The 23,985-nt window shown below is 36.5% G+C and overlaps 1 protein-coding gene and 1 non-coding gene across 5 annotated transcripts in view; both read left to right on the top strand.

Annotated features, from left to right (window-relative positions):
* The window catches only part of Pola1 (DNA polymerase alpha 1, catalytic subunit), a 283,414-nt gene that overhangs the window by 32,938 nt on the left and 226,491 nt on the right, over nt 1-23,985 (top strand). For 3 of the 4 annotated variants that reach the window (XM_020188474.2, XM_074063672.1, XM_074063671.1), the window contains 11 exons: nt 6,109-6,193; nt 7,223-7,284; nt 8,715-8,807; nt 10,937-11,053; nt 12,914-13,089; nt 15,715-15,844; nt 16,330-16,449; nt 18,026-18,125; nt 19,729-19,853; nt 21,848-21,997; nt 22,413-22,535. In XM_020188474.2, coding sequence (XP_020044063.1) covers nt 6,109-6,193; nt 7,223-7,284; nt 8,715-8,807; nt 10,937-11,053; nt 12,914-13,089; nt 15,715-15,844; nt 16,330-16,449; nt 18,026-18,125; nt 19,729-19,853; nt 21,848-21,997; nt 22,413-22,535 — 1,281 coding nt within the window. The remainder of the gene's footprint in view (nt 1-6,108; nt 6,194-7,222; nt 7,285-8,714; nt 8,808-10,936; nt 11,054-12,913; nt 13,090-15,714; nt 15,845-16,329; nt 16,450-18,025; nt 18,126-19,728; nt 19,854-21,847; nt 21,998-22,412; nt 22,536-23,985) is intronic. The other variant, XM_020188477.2, reaches the window with a different exon arrangement.
* On the top strand, nt 19,078-19,210 carry LOC141420137 (small Cajal body-specific RNA 24). The gene has a single exon (XR_012444823.1).

The following is a 23,985-nucleotide window of genomic DNA, read 5'->3' as shown; positions in this document are numbered from 1 at the left end:
GCGTTGAACATGTAGATTGCTTTTGGTAGTAGAGCCATTTTTACTATACTATAGGAGTGGAGAGAGTGGGCATCCTTGTCTCATTCCTGACTTTAGGGGAAATGGTTTGTTTTTCCCCATTACGTATGATATGGGCTATAGGTTTGTCATATATAGCCTTTATAATGTTGAGGTACATTCCTTCTATTCCTTGTTTTCTTACAGCTTTTATCATGAAATTGTGTTGAATCTTATCAAAGGCTTTTTCTGCATCTATTGAGATGATCAAGTGGTTTTTGTCTTTGCTTCTATTAATGTGCTATATTACATTTATTGATTTGCATATGTTGAATCATCTCTGCATCCCTGGGGTGGAGCTGACTTGGTCAAGGTGAATGATCTTTCTTATATGTTGTTGGATTCAGTTTGCCATTATTTTGTTGAGGATTTTTGCATTAATGATCATTGAGGAGATTGGCCTGTAGTTCTCCTTTATGGATGTGTCTTTGTCTGGTTTTGGGATGAGTATAATACTGGCTTCATAGAATGAGTTAGGCAGTGTTCCTTCCCTTTCCATTTTGTCGAAAACTTTAAGGAGGGTTGGTATTAGTTCTTCTTTAAAGGTCTGGTAGAATTCAGCAGAGAATCTGTCAGGTCCTGGACTTTTATTTTTTGGGAGACCCTTTATTGCTGCTTCAGTTTCGTTATGTGTTATAGATCTGTTTAAGTGGTTAATATCCTCTTGGTTCAGTTTTGGATGATCATAAATATCTAGAAATTTGTTCATTTCTTCAAGATTTTCCAATTTATTGGAATATAGGTTCTCAGAGTATCTCTGATGATTCCTTGGATTTCTTTAGTGTTTGTTTTTATCTGCCCTTTTTCCTTTCTGATTTTACTAATTTATTTGGGTCTTATCCCTCCTCATTTTAGTAAGATTTGCCAGGGGCTTGTCAATCTTGTTTCTTTTTTCAAAGAACCAGCTTTTTGTTTTGTTGATTCATTGTATGGTTTTTTTGGTCTCTATTTCATTAATTTCGGCCCTTTTATTATTTCTCTCCTCCTGCTTGTTTTGGGTTTTGCTTGTTCTTGTTTTTCTAGGAGTTTGAGATGTAGCATTAGGTTGTTTGAGATCTTTCCTTTTAATATATGCACTCATGGGTATAAACTTTCCTCGTAGGACTGCCTTTGCTGTGTCCCATAGGTTCTGGTACGTAGTGTTTTCATTTTCATTAATTAACTTCCAGGAGCCTTTTGGTTTCCTCTCTTATTTCTTCTATGACCCACTGATAGTTGAGCAATGTGTTGTTCAGCCTCAAATATTCACATATTTTCTGCTGCTGTTTTTGTTGTTGAGTTCTAGTTTTATTGCATTTTGATCAGATAGAATGCAGGGGATTATTTCTATTTTCTTATATTTGCTGAGGCTTGCTTTGTGCCTAAAATATTTTGGAAAAAGTTCCATGGGCTACTGAGAAGAATGTATATTGTGCTGTCATAGGATGCAATATTCTGTAGACATCAGTTAGGTCCATTGATAGATGGTATCATTTAGTTCTAGGATTTATCTCTTGGTGATAGAGGTCTCCCACTACTACTGTGTTGGAGTCTATATGTGCTTTTAAGTCCTTTAGTGTATGTTTGGTGAAATTGGGTGCACTGACATTGGGTACATACAGGTTGATAATTGTTATTTCCTTTTGATGTATTGCCCCTTTTATTAGTATAGAGTGTCCTTTGTCTCATTTGACCAATGTAAGTTTGAAGTCTACTTTGTCTGATATAAGTATGGCTACTTCCTGCCTGTTTTCAGGGGTCATTGGCTTGGTAAATCTTCTTCCAGCCTTTCACCCTAATCCAGTGCATATGTCTGTCAATAAGATGGGACTCTTGTAAACAACAGAGCATTGGCTCTTCCTTTTTAATCCAGTTTGCCAAATGGTGTCTTTTGAGGGGAGAGTTGAGTCCATTGACATTCAGTGTTAATATTGATAGGTATGTGTTATTTCTTGCCATTTAGTTGTTTTTGTTGTTTAAGGATTTGATGTGTAGCCAAATAAGTGCTACTCTCTGATTACTTGTCTTTTCTTCTTCTGTGGTTTGATACTGCCTGTCCTTGTGGTTTTGTTTGCTTTCATATTTTGTGTGCAGAATTCCTTGTAGAAACTTCTGTAGTGGTTGCTTGGTGGTCATATATTGTTTTAGTTTCTGTTTATTGTGGAAGATTTTTATTGCGCTATCATTTTTGAATGATAGTTTTGCTGGGTAGAGTATCCTAGGGCTGAAATTTTCATTCAGTGCCCTCACTCCATGTTCTTCTTACTTTTAAGGTTTCTGTTGAGAAATCTGCTGTTATCTTGATGGGTTTACCTTTATATGTTACTTGTTTTTTCTCTCTTACAGCCTTCAATATTCTCTCTCTGTTCTCTATGCTTGTCCTTTTAATGATAATATGCTGTGGGGAGGTTTTATTTTGGTCAAGTCTGTTTGGTGTCCTGGAGGGTTCCTGTACCTGAATGGGCAGAACTTTCTTGAGATTTGGGAAATATTTTGTTACTATTTTACTGAAAATATTACATATCCCTTTTGCTTGAACCTTTTCTCCTTCAATGTTCATGATTCTCAGGTTTGGTCTTTTGATGGAGTTGCTGAGTTCTTGCATATTCCTTTCACAGACCTTGAGTTATTTGACTAAGATTTCTTATGTTTTTATTTTAATTTCTATTTTATCTTCTAGCGCTGAGATTCTGTCTTCCACTTGTTCTAGTCTTTTGGAGTGGCCTTCTACTGTGTTTTTTGTTTGACTAAAGGGACTTTTCATTTCCAGGATTTCTGTTTGATTCTTTTTTCTGAGATTCTCCATATCTTTGTTCAAGTCCTCTTTTATATTTTGTGTTGTCATCTTTAATTCATATATCTCTTTTTTATAGTATCCTTTGTTTCACTTTGATGTTTTTTTGAAGTCCTCTCTGAGCTCATTTAGTTGTTTCTGTGTCTTCTCATGTTCTTTATTTTTGGTGTCTTGAAATTTCTTGAGTGCATCTTGAACGTTCTGGTTAACTCTTTTTAGTATCTTCTCCATGAATTTCTCAGTGGTTACTTCCAAGACTTCCTCTTTGAGGGTTTTTTTGTGGGTGTCACTGGGCTCCTTAGTGACATTTATCATTGTTTTGTTGGGGTCAGGAACTGTCCATTTTCTTCATTTCCCACTGAATCCTGTATTGAATTATTGTTTTGAGGAGAGTGGTTTCTATCCCTTCTTCTTCTTCCCATCACCCCACTTTATGCTTTGCAACTATGTTCTTAATAGGCTAGTTGGTGATTTTAATTGCCTGTTTTCTTTCCCTTGATTTAATTTTTGTGTTGTGACTGATTTGGTTGTTAGCTAGGTTGATGTGCTCTTTCTGTCCCTGGCCTGGAGGTGTAATTTAGCAATAGCAAATCCATAGGTCCAGTTTCAGACCAGTTATTTACATATTATATAGAAAATCTCCTGATGATAATATCTATAAACAGTGGGAGTTGGGGGAGTAATGGTTATCAGGCTAGATATAGAAATCTGTGTAATTGGTAAAGGTGGCACTAAAAAGGGGTGGTGTTTGAAGAGGGGTGGGTGGGTGGGGGAAGTGGTAATGGGGCTGCTGGGTTTTGTGGCCCTTGTGAGTGTTTGGGTATATTTCTGCTGTTGTAGTGGAGGGTGCTTGTGTCAGGGATTACAGGGGGCTGGTGTTGTGTACAGTTGGTACAGTAGGCTAGTCAGTGGTTGGTGAGTGTGTAGAAGGAAGGGGTAGTGTGGTGACAGGTTGGGGGAGGATAGGAAGGGAAGGTGAAGATGGGGAGAGAGTAGATGAGAAGGGGCAGAAAGAGTAGTGGGGAGGGAGAACAATGGATTGTAGCACAGGTAATGGAGGGAATGTGCCTTTAAGGGAGTAAGAATAGGGTTAAGAAAATAGTGATGGTGAAGTTAATAATACAGAATAAAAAAGACCACATTAAAAAAAAACAACAGAAAACACCAAGTACAGGAACAACAAAAAGTTCAGTTTTTTGGTAAAATCTCTTGAGTTATTCCTTAGGCGTCCAATCCTGGTATTGGTGTACAAGCAGGAGCTCTGATGTGGTCTTACCAGGTGACTGGCTTGTGAGTAGTTTTGGGTTCCTTCTTTCCACAGGGTTAGTTGCAATTGGGAGGTAAGATTAAGTCTGCCAGTTCGTGCAGGGTGGTCAGAGCTGTTGTTTTCACCAGGCAGCAGCTGCGTTGCCATTCAGCTGCAACTCTATTTTGTTAGCTCCTCCCCCAGCAAGGTGGGGCAGTTTATTTATTTTTGGTGGTGATGGGAATTCATCTTAGGACCTTGTGCATGCTAAGCACACACTATTACTAAGCTACATCTCCAGCCCTTGATCTTTTTAATGATAGTTAATATAGTAAATAACTGGAGTTGATTTTAATAGGTAAGTGTTTGGGAAAAGTTTAATTAGTACTTAGTTAAAATTAAAGAAAGTATACATCCCCTAGTGCCCAGAGTAAGGTTTCCACATACCATTTCCTAATAAAGGAAATAGTATTCTCTAGAGAAATGGATGATTGGGGGCAGAGAACGTCTAAGATAAATCCAGAAGATCTTGTATCAGAAAGCAAGGATGGTATTAAAATCACTGAAGATATGACAGAAGAACTTAGGAAACCACTTGAAGAGTTCCTTCTTTCCAGAGATGGGACAATGAGAGAATCATAAAAATAATTTCAACAGATGGAAACACATCAAATACATGAGTTCATAATGATACTGTCAACAATAATATTGCCATATTGGTCACTTACACAGGAAGCCAGGGAACCAAATCATTATTTTGGAAAGTGGTAAATAAGGGAATTAAACATTTATCCTGACTTTTCTGAAACAAATAGTTCTGGAAGCTAAATAATTGACAAGGGGCAAGTTTCTCTTCTGAGATTTCCAGCTAATAAATGTTGAGGGAAAATTAAATATTGCCACTTTGTAATCCACATTGAAAAACAAGGTCTAGCCAATAATCACCAGTGCCTGCTAATCTCAGTGAAATAGAGATAAGCAGATGTTATGTGCCTGTGTCTTCTGATATAAGTAATCAGTGGCACCTTTAAAGTATTCTTGAAAAAAATTAAATCTAGTTTTTATCAAGTCTTTTGATCTGACTATAAATTTCTAGGCATTACAAAGAGAGAAGAATATGTTATATTCTATATATGTTATATATATAGATATATATATTTATATATGTGGGTACTGACATACCCATAGAAGAATCCATACTATGGAGCATTCTTTAGGACAAATGACTCAGTTTCTTCAACAAATATAAATTGTAGGATAATGATAGATGGGCAAGGTTGTACCTATAGTTTTATAGATCAGCCATTTGCATAATATAGGCCCTGTTTGGTAAATGAAATTGAGATAATTTGGAAAACATGAACTTTAAATCCTGCCTAGATATTTATTGACTTTAAGGGATTACTATTAATTGTATTAGGTAAGATAATCTTGTTGTGATTGCATTAGGAATACTTGTCTTTTCATTAGAGGGGTGGTTCTCAGTCGGGTGAGATTTTCCCTCCATGGGTATATTTACTAATGTCTGGAGACATTTTTGGCTGTCATAACTCAGGTATGGGGTCTGATAAGAGGTAGGGGATGGTAATTCTGGTAACTGTAGGTGGAGTATGGGGATGCTGCTAAATAAAAATCCTACACTGCACTGGTCAGCCCCCATGATAAAAAATTATTTGGCCTAAAGGTCAATAGTGCTGAGATTGAAAACACTGTTCCAGAGATTCATGCTGAAATATTTCCCGATAAAATGATAGATCTAGGTTTTGATACAAAATAATCTGGGAGGAGGCAGGAAGTGTGTAGGAGTATAAATGAGTTGGTAGTTGAAAATGGATGATGAGTGTATGAGAATTAATTTTATTCTCTCTGTTTTCCTCTATTTTTAAATTTATTTAAATATTTTCATAATAAAATGTTAAAAGTATACATATGTACTAAAACACATATCTTTTTATCTTCTTTGTGGTTTTTGTAAGAATGCAGAATAAACAGTAGGTGTCTGGTGATATTTTTTTCTCTCCTTTCTTTGCAGGTTATTGCAATGGCAGCGTTGGTCCATCACAGTTTTGCATTAGATAAAGCACCCCCACAGCCTCCCTTTCAGTCACACTTCTGTGGTATGTATTTTTTAAAGCTGGTGTACAAATGACTTGATTTAAATTTTCTCTTTTTTCTCCAGCTGTTGGATTAGTAACTTGTTTTTCAAAAATTGTTTTCAAGAGTAGTTAGTGCATATTGTTAAAAAAAGTTCATTTTCAGCTGTGGAAACCAAGTTTTATTGGCTAAAGTTTTTTGTGTGATGAGGCAAGATGCCAAAGAATAAACGAATGTTTACCTATTTGTGAGGAGTTATAGTAATATCAAATTGGAATTGAGTTGTGCTATGCATAAAATTCAATGGGTGAAACAATTCCACAGAATTCTGCATGTGTTTTATGAGTGTTTCCAAGGAGGATTCTTACATATTCCATGTTGAGAACTTTGACAGTTAAATAAGTTCTTTTACAAAGTAGGAAAGAGGAAAACCACTATTGATGTATTATGTTTCCTCGGATCGTTTCCAACCTGGAACCAGAGATTAACTTGGGCAGCCTCTCCTGTGTGGTTTTTGGGTATTAGGAAAGTGCTACTAGGAAACATGCAGAGAGGACAGTGTGAGGTACGATTGTGATAATAGCCTGGGAAATATGTGGACGAGAACAATCATTAGCTCCTTCAGCATGCATTTATTCATCTCCTCTGTGTGTCACTTGTGCAAGCAGCTGTTGTATGAGGCAAGGAGCTTATGGTGTAGTAGGAGAAGCATTGGTCACCTTTATTTTGCCGACTTTGAGAAGGTTGAACTGAGTTTCTCCATTGTATACTGGTTGAGACTTTGGTGGTGTCCTTCATTCTAACGTCAATAGATAGTAAATGTTTGATCAAAGCAGTTTTAACAGTTGTAGTGACATAGGGATCTGTGTTTAGCTATTCTTTTGAGGTCCAACAACATGTCTAATAGAAGTACCTGCCCTTCTTAACTCTTTAGGGACTAGGGGAAATTTTACTTACATTTACTGCAGTTTCCATTTGGAAACATGCAGTGTTTTGTGTAACTGAAATTGGACTGATGGGTGTTGGAATCTTTTTTTTTTCCTTCTTAACAGTTGTTTCTAAACCAAAGGACTGTATTTTTCCATGTGCTTTCAAAGAAGTCATTAAGGAAAAGGTAAATAATTCCTTATATATTCCTTTTAGACATGAAGCATCTATTTATTTGGAAAGAGAATAGAAGGATGGTATGGACTAATAGAAATAGGTTCTGTATTTTATTACATCACTTCTTGCTAGATTGGACTATGGCATTAACCCATTAAAATGTATTAGAAATATAAAACATGTAAACAATGTTTACATGTTTCACTATCTGAAAATAATGGAATTGTATGTATGTTAGTACACATAGATTCAAACTCACTTTTAGATAGTTACTTGGAAGCTTTCCCAGAATGAATGATTGTATGATTACTGTTTTGTGAAGGTGCTGTGTAGAGTCCCTCCCCAGTTTGAAGGAAACCAAGTAAAGTTGGGAAATACTATGGGTATTGAAGGGCCATATATTAACAGAGTTGGCGTGAACTGGCTCAAATTGATCACTGAATTTTAAACTCTTAGTGTGCTCCATGAAGAAACTTTCATGAGCCCTTAATAAAATGACAGATGGAGTAGTATAATGTAGTAAGTTTTTCACAAAGGTAAATGTAATCAACCTAAAGAACTTCATTTTTGGGGGATACAGTATGTTGTTTTATGAAAATGATAGTATTGATGCATTCTTAATTTATTTTGTTTGTTAATATCCTTACTTGACAAAATTAAATGCTAGCAACCTTGCCAGGTTCCATTTGCATTATATTTAATTAGCATAACAAGTCCAATAGTTGGGGGGTACTAGTGGATTAGGTTGTCATTTTTGACATGTCCTGACTTACTTATCCAAGTAAAATGACCTAGAAAATTCTATAAGAGTCAAGCTGACATTTTAAAAACTAAGCTACTTGTAGAAAACACATTAGCCATCAACTTTCATTTTAAGAGATTTTTAATAAGAACAGATCTTTTGAATTCTTGATTTATATTCAGTAATCCAAGTGGAAGCCTTTTGTGTGAAGTTAGATTTTATTTATACTTAAGACACTCATTCATAAATACATGTTTGTTGTTGGTCTAGTTTCTTATTTATTGGTTCTTACACCACTATTTGGGATTAGTTTATACAGTCCTTGGGATTTCCTTGCCTGATAAATAAACAAACAGTGAAGTCTACCAGGGATTATATAGTAAAATACTATTTTTGAGAGGTACTCTGATTTATATGCTTTAAAATGTGTCCAATGCACAAACATGTCTCTGTGGAAGGACATTTCTGCTCTTAATGTTGCTTAGCACTTAAAATTTTGCTTTATTCACAGCATATTATTAGAATGAGTTCCTCAGAGACTTTGTGCGATTATTATTGTAAAACAGTCAGAAATTTCTTTGCTACATTTACTTTTGAAATGGGTGTTTGCTTTTAGCCCTAAGAAATCTTACCCTGGTTGAAAAAGAAGTGAAGGCACGGTACTTTAAAGAGTCAGTGACTAGTATGTTTTTATCTAGCAGAATATGAAGGTTGAGGTTGCTGCAACAGAAAGAACACTGCTAGGTTTTTTCCTTGCAAAAGTTCACAAAATTGATCCTGATGTCATTGTGGTGAGTAGATGTTTGATCATGTTACTTCATTTGTCATTTACTTTTTATTGGAGAGCACCAAATAATCTTTTCAGAGTGAAATCCCCCTGTAGATTGGTGGGAGTTGCTGTACTTCCTGTTACTAGAAAAGGAAAAAATCCTAGCCCATTGCAAGATAATTTTTTTTGTAATGTAAAAGCAACCTTGGAATTACTGTTCAAGTTTAGTGTACTCCATTTACTTCCACTTAGCAGCACACATGTTAAGTAAACGTGCAAACTATTAGTATCTTCAGAGTTTTTGCTTAGTGGTCCACTTATTTAGTGGTCAGAGATGTTAATTAATTTCCTTGGTTTGGTGCTAGTCACAAAACTAAGTATTTTAACTTTATGAGCTCAGTGGATCTGTATAATATATTCTTTTCACAGCTCAGGGATAGGAATGTTTTTTTCTCTTGACAACCTGATAGGTTCCAACAAGACAGTGAAAGCTAATAATTCATTGAGCTTGTTTGACCCAGTTTTTCTAGGAGTCATAAAGCAACATTTTGCTTTTATTTATCCTACAAAGGCCTCCCTTTGTAGAGATACTTTGACAGTATCTTCCTTTTGTCTTCTGCCTGTGTTAATGGATCAATCAATTTCTTTGCTTTTTTGGAGGATAGGTAAGCTATAAATGTCTATATTTTAAATGTGATAGCAGCAATTTGGTTACATCAAAGCCTTGCAAAAACATTTGCCATATCCTTCTGGTTAATTTTTACTATTGGGTACCTTATCTGGCAGTAGTATAGCTAATGTCCTGAGAGCCTGTGGATTGTCACCAACGTCTTTGCACCCAACTTCCATTATATTATTTCAGTATAACCACTTTCCATTATATTATTTATATTCTATTATTAATATAACTTCTGTTATATTATATTTTTTCAGTTTATAATATATAACTGTGCACAGTGCTCTGGCTCGGCACTAGGCCCTCACCCAGCCTCTGCTAACAGTATTTTGAACTCCAGGCCTAGGATATCTGGCCTGGCTTAGGATATTAGAGTCATGTCTGTATGTGAGAAATCCAGATGTAAGAATCCTGACATGGGCTTGGGTGTCTGATCCCAGGCATGATAATTCGGAAATGAGAGTTCTTCATGTCCTTTGGGTCTTTTAATTTAATCGACAAAACTGCCATAATTATATCGTGGCATATATGTGTTTTTAAATATAGCGGTAAAACACATAACAAAATTAATCACCTTGACCACCTTTAAGCGTAAATTCAGTGATACTGACTATGTTCGTAATGTTGTACAACCATTGCCCCTCTGTAACTCTTCCTCTACTAAAACTGAAGCCCTATTCCCATTAGTCCCCATTTCCCAAGCCACTGGCAACCACCATTGTACTTTCTGTCTCTGATTTTGTCTAAAGGGTAGTATATGTTTTTAAATAAAATTAATAACAAAGCTGTGTATGTTGCAAATTATTTGAAATCTCATCTAATTTTTAATAAACATAGTCATGTGAACAATGTTATTTGCAAGGTAGAAATTGGAAATTGTTATAGAAATGAAGACTGTTTACATTTCTGAGTTATTTTCTGCTCAATACAGATTTGTTCACTTATTCTATATTTATTTTGTTGCATATTGATTAAAGGTCTAAATCAGTACTGGTTGATTTCAATTTTTAAAGGAGAAACCCAATGCAGTTCCTGAGTTTTCTGAGAGGTTTTATGAAAACTGTCATATGACACAGGCAGGTTTTCTGTTTTCAAGGAAGCAAAATGGAATTGTTTGAACACAGCTTTTACTGATCATGTAAAAAGTATGGGACATTAAAAATTTGCATTTGCCTCCAACATTGTGAGGCATGAGCCACAAATTAAAAGACATCATGTGAACCTTGCATCAATTAGTATGAAATAAAGTTTATTCCAGCAATCTGCTTAGCAGCCTTGTTAATGTCAAGGCTAATGAATGCTGCTGATGAATAAATTCCTGAAGAAGAAAGGATCCCCAATCAGAGGTAAGCTCATGATGTTTTCAATTAGAGACCAGAAAAAGAAAGGGCAAAGAAATTCTGTACATTTTAAGATAAACCCTCTAATTTGTGCTTGTTATAATGTTATTGGCTACCTTCTTTTTTTCTGACTAGGGTCATAATATTTATGGGTTTGAACTGGAAGTGCTACTGCAGAGAATTAATGTGTGTAAAGTTCCTCATTGGTCCAAGATAGGTCGACTGAAACGATCCACCATGCCAAAGCTTGGGGTAATAATAATTTTCAAAGTCTTACTTTGTTATTTGGCTTTTGATACTGGGGTAGCTACAAGAGGACACTGTACTTTTTGGAATAGAAATTCCTTGCCTTTTCATATGAAGTTCCATAAAAGAGGAAGGTTTTTTTTTTTGAAGTAGCATAAATAAGTAAAGCAAGCAATCATCATTTGATGCTGCATAGGTCCCCAGCCTCCTACTTGGAAAATTGACAACGAAAGAGAAAGAACTAAGTTTTTATCCTGACTTCCTGTTTAAGCTATTAGCAGTGTATACAAATAATGCTGGTTAATGAAGAAAAAGATAATTGTACAGAAAAATTCAAATCATAAGCTTGGACAAAATTAGGACACCACCAGTTAACAACTCCTAGTGAAATAACTTATTCAGGCAACAATGACTGATAAAAGAAGCCATTAGATTAATGGCTCTCTATTGAGGATAATTTTTACCCCTCCTCCATAAGTGCCATTTTAACTTTGGCACTAAATACCTCTTTCTTTGAATACAGCATTTTGTTTGTAAAAGCCACTGGTAGATTTTAAAGTCAGCAATTAAGTCTAAGAATAGTGAATAAGGACAACACATACATGTTACCTTCACTTTGGAGTGATGGCCCTTAGGGCAGGTTTGGAGGGTTCAGCAGTCATTGGACATTATGATTCAGAAGTAGATGGGATAAGGAGCTTATGATAAATATAAGAAAGCAGTGGGCTAAGTGCCTCTGTTACCTCTTATTTCATAGACATCCTCAACAGGGGTAATGTGATTTGCTCAAAATCAGACAACTAGAATGGGGAAGAACTGAGATTTGAACCAAGGATGATATCTTTTAAGGCCCATGTAAGGTTTTTTTTTGGGGGGGGCAGTACTGGGGTTTGAACTCAGAGCCTCATGCCCTTTTTTGGTTTAGTTATTTTTTTGGATAGGGCCTCATGCTTTTGCTTGGGCTGACCTTAGACTGCAGTGTTCCTATCAGGGTCACTGGGATTATAGACATGAATAACCACTCCTAGCTTATTTGTTGAGATGGGAGTCTTGCTAACTTTTTTCCCAGGTTGGCTTAGAATCGTGGTCTTCTAGATCTCTACATCCTGAGTAGCTGAGATTATAGAGATGTACTACCATGCCCAGCCCTAAAGCCCATGTATTTTTTACTTTACCTGCTTGTTTCACATATGGAGGTTTTGGTAGTTTTTGTATGAAGCACCTTCTTCCTAAACTTGATACTGCTCAATGCTTAAAATCCCATTTAACTAAAGCTTTTAAGTAAAATGAACATGTTGCCTCATCAGAGAACTTAGGACTCTGTAACTTTTATAATGCTCTCCAGAGGATTCTGCTGTTATGGATCAGTTGGAGCTATGCTCTTCTTTTTCCATTCATATCTTTAGGGTGGGCGGTCATTTTTCACACTTCATCCAAACACTTACTTAGCTCACTCTTTATCCCCTTCAAGTTTTTCTTTCTATGGCATCTTCTCAATGAGTTCTACCCTAACCACTCTACTTAAGATTCAGTCTCCCCCAGTTCCTTGTCTTTCTCACCCTGCTCCCTTCCCCCACCTTTGCCATCTACTTATCACTTCCTAAAACTTACCATTTCTTGTTTATGCTGTTTAGTTTTTGTTGTATATCTCAAACAAGGTCAGGAATCTTTATTTTGCCCACTGCTGTAAACTGAGTGCCTAGAATAATGCCAGATACGTAGAGCGTATTCAGAAATACTCAGCTGATAAATGGAAGATGAGAATTTCATCATTATAATTTCGGGGTCAGCTTCAAAATAGGTAAGAATGGAATGTTCTGAGTATCTGCACTTTCATGGGATTTGGTTTTTGTCTCTGTCTTGTAGAGCCGGAGTGGATTTGGTGAAAGAAATGCTACGTGTGGCCGAATGATCTGTGACGTGGAAATTTCAGCAAAGGAATTGATTCATTGTAAAAGCTACCATTTGTCGGAACTTGTTCAACAGATTCTGAAAACTGAAAGGGTTGTAATTCCGATGGAAAATGTGCGAAATATGTATAGGTATGATCCTGAGTTCTTCAGCATTCATCTGTCTTGAAATGAACAGCAGGAGGATGCCACCACCACCCTTAGGCTGGAGGCCACTGGTGCTGGGAGCAGAAAACCATGTCTTCATGGCAGTGCCGCCATGCCCATTACTTTCATAACTTGAACTTGTTTACCTGCTGAATTATTCTGATTTCGATCAGTTTAGCTTTACCTCCCTCATCTGTCTTAAACGCTATCTTGATGTTTCCTGATAATAATTTGGAAATCGGTATAAATTTGGATTTCTACCCTTTACTCACTTGTTTGGGAATTAATGTAGGCATTTTGGAAATATAAAAACTGAGCAGTCATTAAGTTGTTCATAGATGCTGCTTTCTTATTTCTTCTTTTGTTGTTTCTTTCTTTTTTTTTTAGACAGGATCTTCACTATATAGCTGAAACTGGCCTGGAACTTGTTATGTAGCCCAGGCTGGCTTCAAACTCTGGATCCTTTTGCCTCAGCTTCCAGATTGCTAGAATTGCAGGCATGTGCAACCATGCTTGACTACTTCTTTTCTCCTTTTTTATTTTTTGTGTGGCATGGGGATTGAATTCAGGGCACTACCATTTGAGCCATGCCCCTGTCCACTTATTCGTTAAACAAGGGTTCTGCCACCTGTCTGGCCATTTGTCATGTTTTTCTACCTATTCCTTTTGAGTCCTTAGACTGCTGCTCTTTTTTCACTATTCTTCCTCTCCAGGTAATCCCATGGAGCCTTGGAAATTTAAATTCCATGTTGGTGCAGCTGATACCTCCTGGCTGTGTGTCTTCAGCTTAGACCTCCCCCTACCACCTCTTGAATTCCAGATAAACCTGCCTATTCTACTTGATGTCTAACATGAACCTTCAGCTTCTTCAGAACTGAGCTTCCATCTCTCCTAAATTAAGGCATTTATTACTAAATTACTACATTAATGGCAATCCTGTTTTTCCGTCACCTGTAGAAATCTTCAGTAATCTTCTGCTCCAAATCTCTGAGGCATCCTTGATTCCTTTCTCTGGCATTCCACAGAAGATCCATCAGGGAATTTTTGTGAGCTTTATCTTCTAAATATGTATGATGGCTTCTTTTCCCTCCGTGGACCCACGTGGGTCCAAACCATGTCCTCTTTACCCTGGATAACTGGGTGTCTTAGTCCATTATCTGTTGATAACAGCACAACACCATGCACTGGGTAAGCTGTGAAGTTCTGGATGTCCAAGGTTAAAGGACTCATCTAGTGACTGTTGTTGCCAGAGAGCCCTGAGATGCTGCAGGGCATCACCTGGTGCGGGACATTGTACATGCAGATATCCTCATTGTGCATGTAGATATCTTCCGGTCTCTCTTTCTCTTAACACAAAGATGCCAGTTAGTATTCAATCCTGGAGGCTCAAAGACCCCACCTTAATTTTATTTAACTAATTAATTAATTAATTAATATATCAGGTACTAGGGATTGAACTCAGGGCCTTGCACTTGCTAGGCAAGCACTGTACCACTTGAGCCATGCCTCCAGCCCTTTTTTTTAAGTTTATGTTAGGGCCTCATGTTTTTGCCTAGGGCCAGGTTTGGACTGTAGTCCTCTACCTCTGCTTCCCGCCTAGCTGGGATTTTAGATGTGCACTATCACTCCTGGTCCCCTGCCTTTAAATATATTAGTATTTACATTTTTACCCTCATAATATTTTACAGTGGGGATTAAACACCATGACTTTCAGAAGGAACAAACCATAGGCTTATATACCAGTCTCCTTGATTTTGCCCTTGCCTTGCTCCTTATGGTCTATTTGTAATCAAGTACTAGAGTTATACTGCTAAAATTAAGTCTTCTTTAAATCTCCTAGTGACTCTGTGTTTCATTCAGAGCAAAACCAAAGTCCTTATTTTGGCTTACAAGGTCCTATACAGGGTGTGTCTATGCCGTTAATTCTCCCCTTATAGCTTATGGCTCTCTGCATCATTCTCTCTGATTCAGCTGAGCTGATGTCCTTCTGGGTCCTGAGACTGTCAGATTTGTGCCTGACTCTGGGCCTTTGGATGTGTTATTCTGTCTGTGTGGAATGCTCTTCCTCAGACACCCATCCACAGCCTTGTTCCCTCACCACCTCTAGGTCTTGATTGTCAGTGTAGGGAAGACATAAAAAGTCCATTCCAGTCTTTGCTCCTGATACTTTATATTCTCTTTGCTTCTTACCATACTATATACATAATTTCCTTTTCTTTTTTGTACTGTCTTCCACGTGGGGATGTAAGCTCCATGAGGACAGGAATTTCTGGTTATTTTGGTCACAGCCAATTCCTGGCAGGCACATAATAGACATGCAATATGTACATACTTGATAGAATGAAAAAAAGGATTTAGGTAGTTTCCAGGTTTTAGTTAACACATAATTTTACTTTATGGATTTTATTGTTTCAGAGGGCACTGGGATCAATGGCATGAATGCATTCCTAATTACATACTGACCTTATTTTAAATTGTTTCCAAAGCCGAGGTGCCATTGTTCTGAAGTTACTCCTACTAAAAATTCCTTGTAATATTTTACGAAGTTCTGATTATATTCATTGTTTCTTTTAATTACTTGATTCTGTTTCATTCTTCTTTTCTGCACAGTGAATCTCCTCATCTGTTGTACCTGTTGGAGCACACCTGGAAAGATGCCAGGTTCATTTTGCAGATCATGTGTGAGCTAAATGTTCTTCCATTAGCATTGCAGATCACTAACATCGCTGGGAACATTATGGTAAATTTAACTTAGAAAGGGGGGAAAGCATTTCCTGTTGGATTCAATGTTTGCTTGGGGTAGTTGTTATATGATAATGAGTCTAAATGCATGCTTATAAAATGAGTAACTTGGATTCTGAAAGCTGGGCTTCTTTTGTAAAAGGAAGAACTGTTGGGGAAGGGGAGGAATGCCAGGTGCAGTGTGTTGAAATTTGAGCAAACATAAGGATCATCTCTTTAACATCTGGAAGTGTCTGTTTGCTGGAATGGTCCATTTGGGAGTAAGGAAATAGCCAAGCTGTCAATATTTTAAGCTCTCTTTGTCTCCTTTAACTATAACGCTTACAAGAACATGTTAGAAATAATTGACTAAAAAACAGCCTTTGTTACTAGGAGTAGTTTTGAAGGAAGTGCTATGATTAGGTTAACTGATTCGAAATTGCTTTTTTTTGTTGTTGTTGTTGCAATTGTAAACTGAAATTTTAAAAAGATTCTATTTAATAGTCTAGGACACTGATGGGTGGACGATCTGAGCGTAATGAGTTCTTGTTGCTGCATGCATTTTATGAAAACAACTATATTGTGCCTGACAAGCGGATTTTCAGAAAACCTCAGCAAAAACTGGTGGGTCCAAAATTGCACAGTATTTTGCCTTTTTTCATCCCTCCTTTTTACTACCTAGATAGCTTTTCTCCTATGATAACATCTGCTTCCAAAATAATCAACTCCCTGTCAAGTTATTTTGTGTTTGTGTAGTTGTTTCCTTCTTCATTTTTCTCTGTATAGGCAAAATTATTTGTAACATATGCTATTCTTCGAGGGTAGCATTAGACCTCTCTAATGTATGACAATATATGGAAAGTGTTTTGCCACCGAAACCCAAAGCTAAATGTTGGTTAAACATTTTATTGCTTTAAACCTGTGTTGCAGTATAGGTTTAGTATCTCTACTAAATGTTTGGGATTGGAAGTTTTTCAGATTTCAGATTTTTTTGGATTTTGGAATATTTGCAGATGTAATGAGGAATCTTGGTGATGGGATCCGAGTGTAAGCACGAAATTCATGTATGTTTCATATGTACCTTCTATACAATACCCCGAAGGTAATTTTACACGATATTTTTAGTGCATCTGTTACATGAGGTCAGGTGTGGAATTCTCTGCTTTGTAACATTATTGTTGGCACTCAAAAAGTTTTAGATTTTAGAGCATTTTAGATTTCAGATTTTTAGATTGGGGATACTCACCCTGCACTAATATAATTATGACCCTCACTATCAGGTTTCTGAAGTGGCCTCCCTGACATTGGAACTAAAACTTAGCTTTGTTATTGTTTTATCAGCATTGGTAGTAATCGATTCAGAATGGGAATGGAAGTGGAACGTTAAAAGTGTGATTCAGGTTCTTTTATTTGCTTGTTTTCTACGCTTTATCAAAATTGGTATACTAACACTAATTTAGAGCTGGTAACTTCTGTAGCGGTATTGAGTGTTGACCATAAATAAACTACTTGGGAATGGATCTCAGTATTTGGATATACTTATTTTAAGTTATACATAGTAAGGTGGGAGGTGTGGCTCAAGTTTTAGATCCCCTGCTTCACAAGCACAAAGTCCTGAGTTTAAACCCCTGTACCACAAAAAAAGATACCCATATTAATAATGACAATAAACTAGGCACAGTGGTGCTCACTGTAGTTCCAGCTACTTGGGAGGCCTGAGGTTTGAGATTTGTTTCAGCCCAGGAGTTTAAGACCATCTTTGGTAACATAGCAAAGCCCCATCTCAAAAAAAAAATAATGATAATACCTACAAGCAATATTTTGTGTTTCCACATCATGAATGTTTGAGTAATAAATTTTATGGGGTTTCTTTACAATCTCAAATTTTATATAATATAAAGAGTTGTATTTTTAATACCTATTGATTTAAAAATGAAATTTCTGCAATTTCAGAAACATTTAAAAATAGAATTTGCATATTAACTTAGAGATAAGGTATTTGTTTAGGAAACTACCATGTTTGGCATTCATTTGGGTTCATGAACATATTACAATAACTGTCTTTCACCACAGGTGGGGCCACTAACTAAAAGCAAATGTTTGCTAGAACTGAGTATTGTAATTGGAAAAGATGGAATAATAAAACTCATTTTATTCATTAGTTGCTGACTGGTGAAGTTATCTTTCCATTTGATCTTAGGGAGATGAAGATGAAGAAATTGATGGAGATACCAATAAATATAAGAAAGGACGTAAGAAAGCAGCTTATGCTGGAGGCTTGGTTTTGGACCCCAAAGTTGGTAAGGCTGGGCAGCAGATTGGTTTGCCCCTGGTATTAAGGAATTTCTTCATATAGGTTTAGTCTTGAGAAACTAGAAGACCTGAATTATATCAGCAAATAGTTCTCATAAGGGCCTTATTTTTATTTTTTATGCACATGAAAATCTTGTTTGCTTAACCTGGAATTAATGTGAATTTTTTTTTGCTGTGCTCCACTACAGTTTTACTTATGGACATTAAAACTTAAATTTTGTATAACTTTCTTGAAATACTGTTTTTTTTTCTAACCACCTAAAAATGTAAAACCTCTTAGCTTACTGGTGATACACAGACAGTAGGTTGGATTTGTTTGGTCTGCACACAGTTTGTTTGCCAATCCTTGGTCTAGTGTATAGGTGACTATTTGTCCTGTGGTGGGAGTACCTTTGTCTTCTTCGCTCATTCTGTGAGGGTGGGCTATGCCTCTGCCCAGTGTACCAGAACCAGTTCAGTTGGACAACAAAGTTAGAGGAAGTACAGACAATGTTAGCCACTAAATTGGGCTTTAACAGGCAAGTAATTTTTCCCTGTTGTCAAGAATGGAAAAGATGTTTTGTGGTACACAGAGCTAGAAATAACTCTTTAATAAAACTTAACCATTTTCAAGTGTATGGTTAAGTATTTTCAAGTAGTAGTGTTAAGTATTTTCACATTTGTTCATTGTGAATTTTCTCAAGTAGCACTGAGTAGGAGACATTTTGATGAAAGCAGGTTTTCTTGTTAGTTGTAATGCCATGGAGTAGTAGTACTTTTGGTGTTGGATGTGGCCTGGGTGCTGACTCTGTGATCTTGTGCTGATTATTTAACCTCACTTTCCTCTTCTGCAAAATGGAGATAATATCTATCACAGAGTGATTTAAGGAATAAATGAGAGTGTTTAATGTGGTGACAGAGTAAGCTGTTGTATGTTTGTAGTTATTACTACCTTAATAATGGACATTTATTTTTATTAAGTTTCTTCTCAAGGTGAAGACAGCTTCTTTGTAAATGTCTTAGAGAGAAATATAGTAGCTTTCTGTTCACCTTTTGCAAGTAAAGAAGGTGGATTGTTCCACTCCTGACATTTAAATGTACATCTCTTGTCTGGTTTTAAGCACAGTTTGTGTACTGGTAAATAGGCTGTCCATTTTATTCTTTGGAAGTGTGGTTATAAAAAAAATATAACCACTAAGTGGGGTCTTATTTGTGGTGTGGGTAGGAGAGTCAGTAGGAAGGAGTGCTTGCTTGAAGAAGAATTTAACTACAGTTTTTTGAAATGGATATGATTCTTTTCTAAAATAATTGACATGAGATGATGTTTATCCATAATAATGGTATGCTTTGGGAATATTGGGAAACAGACTTGTAGCTGGTTCTAAGGAGAGACAGAATCTTCTCATCCTTCTTTTTTTGCGATCTGGTTTTTCACTTTAACTACATTGTTATATGGAGTGGTAGTTGACTTTTTTACCCCATTGTATCTCCTTCACAGTCCTGGATAGTATATATACTTTTGCTATACTTTATAGTATAGCACTTTTAATATGTTTTGACAATGATTTTCTTTTAGACTTTTTTTTTTGACATGTGGCTTTCTTATTTTAGGTTTTTATGATAAGTTCATTTTGCTCCTGGACTTCAACAGTTTATATCCTTCCATCATTCAGGAATTTAATATTTGTTTTACAACAGTGCAAAGAGTTGCTTCAGAGGCACAGAAAGTTACAGAGGTTTGTATTCAACTGGGGGTTCTGAAATTGAGGTTAAAAGTATTGCTTAAAGAAGGAAGAGAATCAAAAGGGTTAGCAGTCTAGCTTTTCCTCTTAAAGGATACGTTATATCCTTTCGTAGTCATCAAAAAGAAGAGATAGATGGACAGAAAAGAGACTCAGTCTTTTTAAAAACAGTGTTATTGAGGTATAATTCACATGCCCATACAATCCAACTATGTAAAGTGTGCCATGATGGTTTTTAGTATATTCATAGAGTTTGTAACCATCACCATAGTCAGTTTTAGGACACTTTAATTATTTCTCAAAGAAACCTTTTAGCTGTCACCTCCCTCAATTCCTCCAACCCTCCCAGCTCTGTGCAGCCACTTGTCTTTCTGCCTGTGTTCATTTGTATATTCCAGACTTTTCATATAAATGGAATTATATAATAGGTGGCCTTTTGTATCTGGATTATTTCATTTAGCATCTGTTTTTTTCAAGGTTCATCTGTGTTTTAGCATGTTATTGTTACTTCATTCGTTTGTATTGCTGAATAATATTCCTGTCTGTGTGTGACAAGAATATAATTCACCACATTTTATTTTCTCTCTTCCTGCCTGCCTTCCTCCTTTCCTTCCTGCCTTCCCTCCCTTCCCTCCTGACTCCTTCCCTCCCACTTCAGTGAACACCCCTGGTTCTATTACCTGTGACTGCATGGGTGGATTCACAGAGCACACATATGGCTGCTAAGTGTAACCTTTTTGTGAGACTAGATGATAAGTTTACAGAGAAGGTATTAAGCAGACAACTCCAAAAGGTAGTGCCTGCCTTTGGTTAGTATTTTTTGGAGCCCTGTCCTGCTCTTTACCAGAACTGTGATAGTTATTTTTCAGCCTGCATCCCCAACTGCTGCCCACCAGTTTTGTCTGTTTGAATTTTCCAGTTTGTATTCTGGATATATAATAGCATGATTTCAGAGTGGGCAGCCTTTTGAGGTCATCTAAGAAATACTATACATGTAACAGTTTATAGATTCTGTATTATTTGCAGTATCTCATTTGGTCTTCAGAACAGTTAGAGTCACACAGGTAGTTGTGGCAGGGCTAATTTCCTGACTCCAGATCCCTTTAGTTTACTTTTTTACCTGACTTCAATAGTTGCTGTAAATAAATTGGAATGTGTACCAAGATCTCTTTGATAGGTTTACTATCATCATGTGCTGTATTAGAAAGCAGTAGGTCCCTATTACTATTGGAGGAGTATCCATTTGAAAATATTGATCTTTATAAAATTTTAATATAAGAAGACTGCTGGTTGTTTTTCTAAAATGTTACTGTTCTGCCAACTATAAAGCAATTTATAAGTAAAAGGTACTACATAAATGCTAAAGAATATATGTTGTATGTGTGTATGTGTGTGCATATGGTGTGGGTGTGTATGTATGTGTGTGTGTGTGTATGTGTGTTAATTTTTAGGAATGTTATGACCTGTTTAAATGCATGCCAAATCTTAAAAGAGATTTGCTAATTTTAGTTTATAACTTTTTATTTTTAGTCTAAAACATTTACAATAATGACTGATTCTCCATAGTTCTAAAATTTGGTAGTATTTTGTTTGATTGTACAAATGAGATTTAAAATAGTTTTGCTGCTGTTTAATTTTTTTAATCTTAGAAGTCTGTCTTAGTATTTGTATTATAAAAAGTATTTCTGTAGACATGTTCCTCATGTGTAAAAATCGATCCTTTTACATGAAATCTAAATTTGTAAGTAACTACAGGGATGGGAGATATTGGGATTGACAGGCTGGTAGATTTGGGGGCGGGGGGGAAAGGTCAGTGGTCTGCAACCCACCTAACTTTCTTAGACTGCCCAGGCATTATTGACCTTTACTCAGACAAGAAAGAAGCTTTTTAAGATGTAATCATGGAGTAAAGCTCCTATTAAATAATATTTTAGCAATTTATTTTGTCAAAGTTTAAGTGTGTGAAATTTGTGTTCTGTGTTTATCAGGATGGAGAACAAGAACAGATCCCTGAGTTGCCAGATCCAAGCTTAGAAATGGGTATTTTGCCCCGAGAGATCCGGAAACTGGTAGAACGGAGAAAACAAGTCAAACAGTTAATGAAACAGCAAGATTTAAATCCAGACCTTGTTCTTCAGGTATATCTTTTCACTCTGAGACATCTGAGTGACAATTTCAGCTTTTGCAGTTTGATTATTTAGGAGTGGTATAAACAGGATGCTATGGGCAGGTGCATGTTCTTATTTTATTTGTGGTTAGGTAACCATTCAGAAACACTAAACTGCCTCATAATGGAAGGCACTTCTATCTGCAAAGGCCATATCTGAGCAAGATCTTGTTAAATCCTGGGAGCTCTGGAGTCTGTATTTACTTGTTTCTAGGAGGTTAGAGTATCATGGATCCGAGAGGACAGGTTGAGTATTTTAAGTGTTCTCTTTTTTCCCCAGGGATATTGAGGGGTTCTCTTCATTGGTGATCAAGACAGACACCTAATGTAATACTTAAGCATTTGCAAATATTGTTGTTTGTCTTTTGTCCTTATGTGGCCCACAGTATGACATTCGACAGAAGGCTTTGAAGCTGACAGCGAACAGTATGTACGGTTGCCTAGGATTTTCCTACAGCAGATTTTACGCCAAACCACTGGCTGCCTTGGTGACATACAAAGGAAGGGAGGTAAATGGTGTAATATTCACGTCTCTAAATATGAGAGTATTTTTAACTATACGTGGTGCAATGTGGGAGAGCCAAGTTTGTTACTTAGTTATACAGCTTTACTCCTTTTTGAACACATTTGTGTTTCTTTATGTTTATTTATTAAACATCTACGTGCCAAGCTTTGCTCTAGGCACTGGGGATAGAGTGTTGAGCAATAAAGACCCTTGCTATCATGAAGCTTGTATTCTACCCAGAATGGTGGGAAGGGGAGGCATTGACGGGATATAGAGTGGGAAGAGGATAACTTGGGAAAACAAACTGAGTAAGTGAATAAGCAAGTGTAAAATGACTAAGTTAATATGATAGAAGTTAATGTCTGCAGATAATTAAAACAGATGGTGGCCTAGAGAATGTTTTGTTGGCTAGTTAAGGTTGGTCAGGTCAGGTTTCTTTGAAGAGGTGGCATAAGGGAGCTAGTTTTTGTTTTTTTAATCCATTCATTGGTTTGATGGGCATCTAGGCTGATTCTCTACTTTGGCTATTGTGAAGAGTGCTGCTATAAAGGGCTGTGAAGTTATCTTAACTATATTTGAGTTGGATTCCTTCAGATATATGCCCAGGAGTGACAGGATCATATGGTGGTTCTATCTTCAGTTTTTAAGGAACCTCCATGCTTTTTGCCATAGTGCTGCAATAATTTACATTCCTACCAACAGTGTATAAGGGTTCCTTTCCCCCCCACATCCTTGACAGCAGTTGTTACTGTTTGTTTTCTTGATGATAGCCATTCTGACTGGGGTAAGACAGAATCTTAATGATGTTTTGATTTGCATTCCTTTATGGTCAAGGATGTTGAACAGTTCTTCATGTATTTATTAGCCATTTGTACTACTTTCTAAAAGAATCACCCCAAACACATTTTAAGTATTGTCACTTTAGGGACAGTATAAACTTCATCTGCTTTCATACGGTGTGCATGAGGGTTTTTTAATTTGTTAAATATTAAATTCTAAACTTAACTGCATTAAACTATTGTTTTCTCTCAGTGAATTTAAGACTATTTAGTTTTAAAGTGGTAGTTAGTACCATTTGGCAGAATGCTTATATTGGGGGCCTGGACTCAGAATATACTAGAGCAGTGATTGGCAAACTGTGGCCTGTAGGTCAGATCTAGCCTGTGATCTATTTTTGTCAGTAAGGTTTTATTGAAATGTAGTTGTTTATTCATTTGCATGTCAGAGATTTGGCCGAGGGCACAGTGAGGAAAGGCAAAGCATGTATTACAAACAGTGATGTATTAGAAACTATTTTGTGCCTTATTTTATTCAAACCACACAATAGTCCTTTGACATAGGTAAAATAATGTTCCCATTTTGCAGATGAGGAAGATAAGACTCAAAGAAGTAAAGGATAACAAGTGGCTATTTTGAATTAAATCTATATCTTCCTGATTATGTCTTTTGTTGCA

This window comes from Castor canadensis, chromosome X (genome assembly GCF_047511655.1).
Source record: "Castor canadensis chromosome X, mCasCan1.hap1v2, whole genome shotgun sequence".
In the NCBI taxonomy this organism is placed as follows: Eukaryota; Metazoa; Chordata; class Mammalia; order Rodentia; family Castoridae; genus Castor; species Castor canadensis.
This window is presented reverse-complemented; position numbering and strand designations above follow the sequence as displayed.